This window comes from Parasteatoda tepidariorum, chromosome 10 (assembly GCF_043381705.1).
Source record: "Parasteatoda tepidariorum isolate YZ-2023 chromosome 10, CAS_Ptep_4.0, whole genome shotgun sequence".
Taxonomy (NCBI): Eukaryota; Metazoa; Arthropoda; class Arachnida; order Araneae; family Theridiidae; genus Parasteatoda; species Parasteatoda tepidariorum.
The window spans coordinates 78,120,789-78,130,569 of NC_092213.1; the positions used below are offsets into that span (position 1 = coordinate 78,120,789).

The following is a 9,781-nucleotide window of genomic DNA, read 5'->3' on the forward strand; positions in this document are numbered from 1 at the left end:
TTAGCCATAATAGAAAATCATGGGGCTTAAGACAGAACATTAAATAACAGTTGTACCAAGTTACATGTAGCACTAGTTAACACAGCAAAACAAATAACAGATAGTACAATTATATAATAATCAGTGGTAGTAAAACCTTTAGGACAGTAAAGTTTTTAAAACTTAGTAATAAAAATAGTAAATCAATAAAAATAGTAAACAGTTAAATTAGGCTTTAATTGTAATTGGTCGTTACATAGTTATTAGATTAAGAAAAATTACATTAGTATTAAAAGTATTAAGAAATTATAAAAGTATTAAAAGTAAGTATTAAAAATTACAATTATAGCTAGTATTTATTTATTTATTTAAGGCAATGTTTGTAAACACTAGGTTTGTTTATGTATTGACGGCGGGAAAAGGTAAGGGCGCAGGTGTTAGTTGGGGGAAGTCAGAGGGGTTGTATTGTTAATAGTAAAGGCGGGAAGCCCAGGGTTAGCGTGCAGGTGGCCTGCGAGGCGGCTAGATCAAAAGAGGGGGGGATCAAGGTCAGAGGCTGGGTGGCCTTTGAAGGTTAGATAGAGGTGAGTGACTGCCTGGGTGGTTCTAAGATGAAAGGAAGCCGCTCAAGGTCGCGACGTGGGAGGTTAGGATTGCACCTGTTAGTTGTTATGAGATGTCCACGTGTGTGGAAAAGGTACAGAAATATAAATTAAATTAGAACTACGTCGCTGTAGTCGTTTGTGTTGTTTTTTTTCTCCAAGTTGAGCATCATTATGTCAAAGAGATTATCCTCTACGTCTGGCTGGTAGAAATCTTCCAACAGAGGCGCTTCCTCCGTTTGACTCGCACCCAGGGAGGGAGGCTGCTCGAAAAGGACTGGCGCAGGTTGACCAGGCATCGTGAATTCTGGCGCATGTGGCCAAGTGATGGGCTCCATGGATGCTAAGGGTTCCATTGGCTCAGGATGAAATACGGGAGGTGGTGGCGGTGGATTCATTCGAGTCTTTTGAGCTGGTGGACCTAATCGAGATCTCTTTGCCGGAGGTGCCTCCTCCAGCATGTGCAAGGGCGTGGGAGGAGGCAATTTATAACACTGGTGCTCGAAGTCCTGGTGGTCTCGGTAATCACATCCCTCCGGCACCGGGCAGTCGCTCTGGACAATGTCCAATGTGAAGATTGTTTTTTGCACCGTCATCATCACATACTCGACTCCTTCTGGTATACTATAGCGTTTCCATGGCTGAAACACAAAGAGGTCATATTTGAATTGGTCCGTTGGCTTCAAGCTCTTTCGCACCGTCCAAGGCTTTTGGTCCCAACTGGAGAGCACGTACAGTTGGAGGGGTGCGTCTGAGGTCTGGTAGACGTGCTTCGTTCCAACCTGCGCGATCCTGAGTCCAAATGTAAATCCAAATTTTACGATGTACATATTGTCCATTTGGAATCCAAGCCGTTGGTCTGAATTTTTCAAGTGGTTTCTGTGTAGGTTTTTGATGAGCTTACGGACTACCTTTTCCCATTGTGGCTTATTCGGCGAACAGTGCCGCGCCTCTGACACACACCGCAGGAAATTTTGAATTACTTTTTTTTTCTGTCCACTTTAAGTCAAGTTTCGTGTAAAACATTCTATAATGTTCTTGCTCTTGAAAGGCTATGAATGCGGTGACTGGTCCCATCTTGGCAGCATGTTCAAAGGCATCCAAGTTATCCTCCAGGCTAAGAGTATGGAGTGAAGAGGTCAGGGCATTCGGAAACACATCCATGGTTTGACACGAGTAGCAAAGCTTTTTCGATCTTTTGAGTCGAAAGTGAAATTTCTCCCGCAGTGCCTCTGCTTTTATAGCCGAAAAGCAGGATGTGCATCCGTTTAGTGGGCGAGTCCATTTAGCAGATGACGTCAGGGGGTGTTTTGCTTCCAAAGGGCTTTTCACACACGGGAAGCAAGCTTGACGCAATCGATCTTGGATTGTTTTGGGTAGAAATTTCTTGGCAGGACTTGTGCNAAAACTTCATCAGCAGACAGCCCTTCCGCTGGTTTCGGTTTCGCATCTGCTGATTCTATCCAACCAAATAAATTATAAATAAATCTAGAAGCAAAGCCTCATTTTATTTCAAATTCTGTTACAATTGATTATCAATTTCTCATCTTTATTCTTTGAATTGAAGTGAAAGGAATTATTTTTTCAGATATCAATTAGCCAAGTGCAATTTATCGTTTTCAATTTGTTTACATTTAAAAAATTCGCATAGTTTGTTTATTTATTTAAAAAAAAGGTCTTTTTCAAGACCATTCTTTAAACTATTCTTTAAGTTATTGTTTATATTTAAGTTTTCGTTAATTATTTGTTTTTATATATATTTTGTTGACATTTTTTTAACGATGCCAAGACCGAAGCGTGGTCGAGTGACTGCAAAGGTAAAAGCCAATAAACGTTGGTGTAAAGATACTGATTTTTCCGATGCAAATGTTTCGTTAGAAATAGATCTTAATCAAAATAAAAGACTTTCATACCTGGAAAATTCTTTATGTTCTGCCGTTGAAAACAGAAATGAAGTTTCAGTACCACAATATGCCATTGTGGATGTCAAGCAATTTTCTCAACTTTTGGAAAATGTTTTGTGCAAGTTTTGCATGAAACAAACTTTATCAATTACGTTTGGAGAAAAACTTGGCATGTCAGTGAAGATGAATCTTGTTTGTTCTTCATGTTCAGCAAATAAAAAAGTATCCTCATCTAAGACAATTGTGCAGCAGGAGGAGAAAACAATTGACATTAACCGAAGAGTAGTGCAAAGCTTTTTAAGCATTGGTAAAGGTTATGCAGCTCTTCGACAATTTTGTATGCTAATGAACTTAGATTTAATGTCTAGTAGGACTTTCAATAATCATAAAAATAAATTGTATTTTACTAGTCGTCAGCTTTTTAAAGAACATATTCATGACATCAGCTCAAAGGTGAAAGATGCATATGATTTTGAAAACTCCGGAGCAATACTTGATATTGGTGTTTCTTTTGATGGAACTTGGCTTACACGAGGGCATTCCTCTCAAATTGGCATAGGCTGTGTGATCGATATCCTTACAGGCTTTGTCATAGACTGCGAAATTATGTCTAAAAGATGTATTGAATGTGAGAAAGCCAGCAGCGAATTGGGGAAGAAATCGCCTGAATTTGACATATGGTACAGTGGCCACCGAAACTCATGTAACATTAATCATCTGGGCTCTTCAGGAGCTATGGAGCAAGAAGCAGCTCTGTTATTGTGGAAAAGATCCGAGCATCTAGGTTTTAGGTATGTGACAATATTGTCAGATGGTGACGCAAGAACATTTACTTACCTAAATTCCAAAAACATTTATGGTGATACAGAGATTAAGAAAGAGGAATGTATTAATCATGTCAGCAAAAGATTAGGAACTGGTTTACGAAATGCTGTGAAAGAGTGGCGTGGGAAAGGTGTGACTTTGGGGGGGAAATCTCATGGTAGTTTGAAAGAAACTACTATAAAGAAATTAACTCGCTACTATCAGAATGCCATTCGACAAAATAAAGGCGATGTTAATGCAATGAAAACTGCTATCTATGCAACATTGTACCATAGTATATCAACTGATATTAAACCCCAGCATTTTAAATGTCCACCTGGTGAAAACTCATGGTGTTTTTATCAATCAGCTATCTCGAGAAATGAAACACCAGGTTCTCACAAAATGCATGTTAACACACCGATAAACGAAGGACATTTATCGAAAATCCTTCCTATCTATCAACGGCTAGCGTCAAATGAAATATTGGAACGTTGTGTCAGATGTGCAACCCAGAATGCAAATGAAAGTTTGCATAGTGTGATCTGGAACAAGTGTTCAAAGCAGACTTCAGCGTCTTTACGACGAGCAAATTTAGCTATGTGCGACGCAGTTATGGAGTTCAACTTGGGGACATATCAGCATCTGAAACTCTTAGAAAAAGCTACGGCTATATACATGAGTAGAAATTCTGCCACAACAGCCTTATTTATTGACAAAAGAAGGGTATATTTTAGAAAACGTAGGAATAATGCTGTTGCTACTGCTGCAAGACAGAAAATTCGACTTGCGATAAAACGCCGCAATGCCAATAAAATAAAAAAAGAAGGCATAACTTACCAACCTGGGGGATTTTAAAAGAGAAAAATAAGTGTTCTATGCTTCTCTGGTGTTTTTATGTGGTTCATTTATGACTGTGATAAGTAAAAAGACCTCCTAAATGTGCTAATATGTAAATAAACAAAGTTTCTCGTGTTTAGCTCATGTGTTCTGCAATTTAAAAAAAGTGTATATTTAAAAATATTATTAATTTTTTGAAGCGTTTTTATGGTTTTTACATACATAACTGTATAAATTTGTTTTTTATAATGTATAATACATATTTTGGTTTGTTATTATTACTTTTTCAACAAAAACAAAACTTTAAAGTGCTTTTTCTCATAGATGATAATTTTGTGTTTACATCTTATTTAAATCCCTAAGGATTTTTTTCTATTTAAGGTAAAGCTTTGAAGTAAACTTTTTTATGTTAAGTATATTTCACTTCTTTAAACTGTGCATGGAATAAGAATTTCATAAGGTATTACAATTTTCACAGCATGTTGTATTAACATATTAGGAATTTTTGATAATTTTTTCCTACTTTTTTACGTAAAAAACCATAAAAATTTTTCTAATTGATATATCAACAAATGAATGCACAAAGTTGTAAACATGAATATTGTAAGCATTAAGAAAAAAAAATTTTCTTAAAATATGTAAAAATAAAAAAGCCTTAGCGATTTAAAAATTGTTAATTTTTTTAAATTTTTTTTAAATTTTAAAAAAACTAAACAGGTTAACAATTTTTTGAAGATAAATTATTGATTATAAGTTAAATGAGCATGTAAATCATCCAAAAAATTAAAGATTATGTCTTTATTTAAAAAAAATGTTGCAAGGGTACCGTGACCCCTTAAATCATAAAAGATAGATGGAATGTTTTATCTATGATCTTTATTCTTCATTTAAATTCATTCATTTTCCGATTCTGAATAAATCTGAAAGAAATAGCAAGTCATTTTTAAAAAAATATTTTTTAATGAAAACTATCATTCTGTGTACATTTGTCTTCGTATTCTTTCTGCGCTAATAGCGCTCTATAAGTATTATAAGCGAGCTCTTGCTCCTGGCTCTTTTATTTAGTTTCCAGAATTTTCCTCTTTAGCTTCCGGAGTTCTCGTTTTTCCTCTTCATTCTGAAGAGCAACCACCTCTATTGTCTTTAGCTGCAAATCTTTCAGTGAAGATCTAGAGACGAGGGGGAAAAAATTACTTTAATGAAAAACAAGGACTATTCATAAAATAAAAAACATTATGAAACTTTTATTGTCAGTTTTTCTTCCATACATTCAATATTATGGGATTGTGGTGTGTAAGTACACTTGAAGTATCAGACTGTTTACAGGTTAAATACAGTAATACCTCGAGATACGAGTTTAATTTCTTCCGTAACCTTGCTCGTATCTCAAAGCAATTTTCCCCATTGAAATTACTTGAAATGTCATTAATCCGTTCCAGCGCCAAAAATGCTACTCCCAATTGTTTTTGTTACGTGTTTTCGCATACGAAAAATTTATTTATAAATGACAAATATTGTATAAAAACATAATAAATGAGAATGTTAAGCAAAAAAAAAAATGGTTTTATAAAGTGTTCATACATATTTGTATTTTGATCATGAAATAAGAAATGAATGTAAGAAAACATGAGTGTAGTGTTGTATATCAGGATGCATAAAAATGGGGCTTTTCTCATGTCGGGAAACACTAACAGAGTTAAGCTTATTCATTTGTTCTTTTAGATTTGTGACAAGTGTTTTGTGTATGCACTGCTTGTTATCAAATTCGTTGAACATATCTGCTGGTAACACGAGAGATTTTCCATACACAAGTTCAGCACTGGTGGCTTGCAAATCACTTTTGAAGGCGGTTCGAATTCCTAATAAAATGATAGGCAATGTGTCATTCCATCTAGGATTTTCGTGGGCCTTTAATAAACTTTTCATTTGGCAATGAAATCGTTCAATGATACTATTTGACATTGGGTGATAGGCTGTTGTACGGATGTGGTTTGTACCAGTCAGAATATTTAGTTCATGAAAAAGAGATGATTCTAGTTGTCTACCTTGATCAGTTGTAATTGTGGAGGGACAACCGAAGCGAGAAATCCACACATTGAAAAGGGCTCTGCACACAGTGGAAGCTTTAGCGTCTGGAATTGGTATCGCTTCAGGCCATCTAGTGAAACGATCTATGATTGGGAGACAATATGTGTTGCCATCACATGGAAGTAGAGGTCCTACCAGGTCTAGGTGGATGTGTCTGGTAGCATCTGGTAGAGTGAAGTTACCCAGTGGTGTTTTCGTGTGTTTATGAATCGTCGAACGTTGGCATGGTTCGCAACATCTAACTTGCTCTGTGATGTACTTGTGCATATTTGGAAAAACATATTTATCACAGATGAACTTTTTTGTCGCAGAGATTCCTGGATGAGAAAGTCCGTGAAGTTGATTGAAAATGATTTTACGATACAGTTTTGGTGCAAAAGGACGAGGTTTACCAGTTGAAACATCACAATATAGTTGCACATTTAATATGGGAATAAATGTTTGTTCCAATTTTAGTGAACATAATGCCTTACACTTTATTTGGTTTATGGAAATGATTGTTTCTTCTTCTGACTCATTGCCAATTTTTAGGGAGGGGAAATTTTTGTCCCGCCAGCATAGGGACACTTCTTGAATGGTCGTACCTCCTTCTATTTTCTTTCAACAACATAGATTTCCTTAGTAAATGCTTCAAAAATAAATGTCACATTTTTATTTTTCAATAAGAGATTCCTTGCAATCCTTCTTTTCGAACTTTTTCTTCTTTGTGTTCTCTTACTGAAAGAGGAAGCTACTCTACTCGATTATTGATAACATTTTTGTTTTCATTTTACTATCCTGATATTTTTTTTTTTAACATCTGAAGGTGATTTTCAAAAGGAAAGCTACTAAATCTGTTGAACGGACCGAAATTCAAAACATCATCTGCTAAGTGAATCAGAGAATGAGCGTTATAGGAAATTAATTTCTTTTAAATCTAACGTTTGGATACGTGATTTGAATTCTCGATTGGTTGCCAAGTACGCAACCACTTAAACAGTTTTTTTTAAAGCTTCTCGAGGAATTGATGGAGAATCGAAGTACCATTTTTTTTTATAAAGTCTCTAATATCCGATGGAGCTTCTAACTGCCTTTGATCGCAATTAATTTCTTCAATGGAAGTATCAGACATTGTCGTATTAACCAATGAATCACTGGAAATATCAGAAATCAACTGTTGTGTCATGCTTTCCTGGCGGTTGAAGGGCCCTCAAATGAAACTTCAGATTTTTGTTTTAATTTCTTTTGGTGAATTTTTTCTGTTTGAAATACTTCATTCATTTTTTCAGCTAAAGCATTTCCTTGTCCATGTCCTCGAAAGCCTTGGCTACCTTTCGTATTTCCTACCTTTTTTATGATGATGGAATGTTTTAAGAATTTAAAGTACGGAACTTCAATTCTTCGAATTAAGAAACTTGCTTTAGTAGCGTTTTTAACCCTAGCGACGATGACCGGGTACCTTTTTGCGAGAGTCATCGTGATTTTTATCATTTCTAATTAAGCCTCGGCAAAATCGCTTTTAATCCTCGTTATTTACATGAATCTGAACTGAAACATTTAATTGTAATATTTTTTCGGAAAACTTATTGTTGGATTTTGATGCTGAAAACTTTCTAAACCATCTACATGTAAAATCTATCTGACTATTATCACGACTAATATAATAATAACAATAATAATAATTATTTTTATTATAATTTATTATTATAATTATATAATATTATAGTTATTTATTATTATTACCTATACAAATATAATTATAGAAAACAATATTTTTCTGCACATATTATAGTTGTTTATTGCTATTATTATTATTATCTTGGCAAATATAATTCTATAAAAAATTACGTTTCAGCACATGATTTACATTGACATATTGAGATTGAATGCTTATCACAAACTGGGTTTCCACACGTTTCACACGATTTTTCCCGTCGAATCCCGTGACTGAAAATCTGTGGTAGTACTGGAGCTGGACGGTCTAGCTACTCTGAGGTTTTCAGAATGCTTTCTACACCTGATCTGGGTGAAAAATGTCGTATGCTTTGAATATTTGTGGACCTTTCCTGTATTGTTGGAAGACACAAGTTTTCACCAAACGCAAAAAAATAAACGGCGGTCATTCTTTTTATGACTGTGCATATCGACATTAGCCTTATATAGTATAATATAAGCAGCTAGAGTAGATATACCACAAGTGGCCATCTCTTCGTTTGCCTCTGAGATGTATAATTTCGAAGCATCTGATCCATATAACGGCTTTTATCTTCTTTGGAACATATTGTAACATCACCATTTACTCTGAATAATGAACTCTGTGAATCGCGAATTTTACATGGTAACAATTCATCTGGGAAATATTTCTTTTTAGTGTTCCTACGATTGTCAGACGCCATGCCAACAAAAGTTGAGTCAAAGAGTGAGACGTGAGGAAATTATCCATTGTAATGTTTCTGCCAGAGCGTTTGTATGGAGCTGGTATAACTTGCAGTTGGTATAACTTGCTTTGATCTTATGAGGCTAAAGAAGTTTTCTACATAATCTTGTGTGAAACAAGTTAAATTATATTTAACTTTCATTTCACCAAGAAGAACTGATTGTAATTGCAGCATCGACATTGTTGATATAATAACACCAGTCTGTATGGGTTTCCAAATTATTTTGATGGTTTACAATTTTTAGGTTTTCGAATAAATTTATGGTCTCGGCTAAAAAAAGTTATTGTTTCAAAATATGATTGCTCATTAAAGTTACTGGTGTCAATAATGGGATGTCATTTAAGTAAACCATCTATGTACGTGCTGCAAAAACCATGCATTTATTCAAATGCAAACTACTGCATTTGAAACTTTCATTTTCTGAAAATGATTGTTTTCTATGTGCCCTAAAGTTAATTTTGGCGCTAATTTCAACTCACATTTTCTTGGTGGTAAAGAAATTTACCCAAATGCTTAGATTGTACCTTAGGAGAGGACAAATCATACTTGTCTAAAAAATATTGAGGTAGAAGGAAATACTTATTTGCTAGAAGGCACGAGTTGATGTTCTTTATAAGGTGAGGCACATCAGCCATAAAAGTCAACATCTTTGTGGAAGCACGAGAATGGGATATGGATGACATATCCACACCGCTTCGGCTGCACTTTATGCGGAAGTCTTTCCAGGTGGCTCTATTTGAGGACCCCATGTCCATTGTAACATTAACAACACAGATACTTATCTTATGACATTCTTGTATGATTTCTGTGATAATGTTTTTAAATTCAATACCAAGCCCTTTGCCACTGCCAAAATAATATGCAATTACTTGCTTCCAGCGTTAGCATTCCTCCTAGCATAAAAACCAAAGCATTTTTGGCTTTTCCATCTAGAGAGGGGTATGTCACTTCCCCCAAGTATGTTCCCGAAGAAAGGTCATACTCAATGCTAGGAGTTATAGCCTCGATAGCTAAATTACTCAGCTTTTCCTGGCTATACTTAAAGTTTTTCACTTTTACTTCCAAGAGCTGCAATACTTCTTTCAAAATTCCAGAAGGAAACTTTATATTTTCAATCCTCCTTTAGAGCATACGCTTTGATGGATAG

The 9,781-nt window shown here is 35.2% G+C and overlaps 1 protein-coding gene across 1 annotated transcript; it reads right to left on the reverse strand.

Annotated features, from left to right (window-relative positions):
- Positions 1-5,725: 5,725 nt before the first annotated feature.
- On the reverse strand, positions 5,726-9,389 carry LOC122271626 (uncharacterized). Its single transcript, XM_043053552.1, has 2 exons — positions 9,114-9,389; positions 5,726-6,814 (listed from the first exon to the last, which is right to left on the reverse strand). Exons 1-2 carry the CDS (start codon positions 9,387-9,389, stop codon positions 5,726-5,728), a joined length of 1,365 nt encoding a protein of 454 aa, XP_042909486.1.
- Positions 9,390-9,781: the final 392 nt, after the last annotated feature.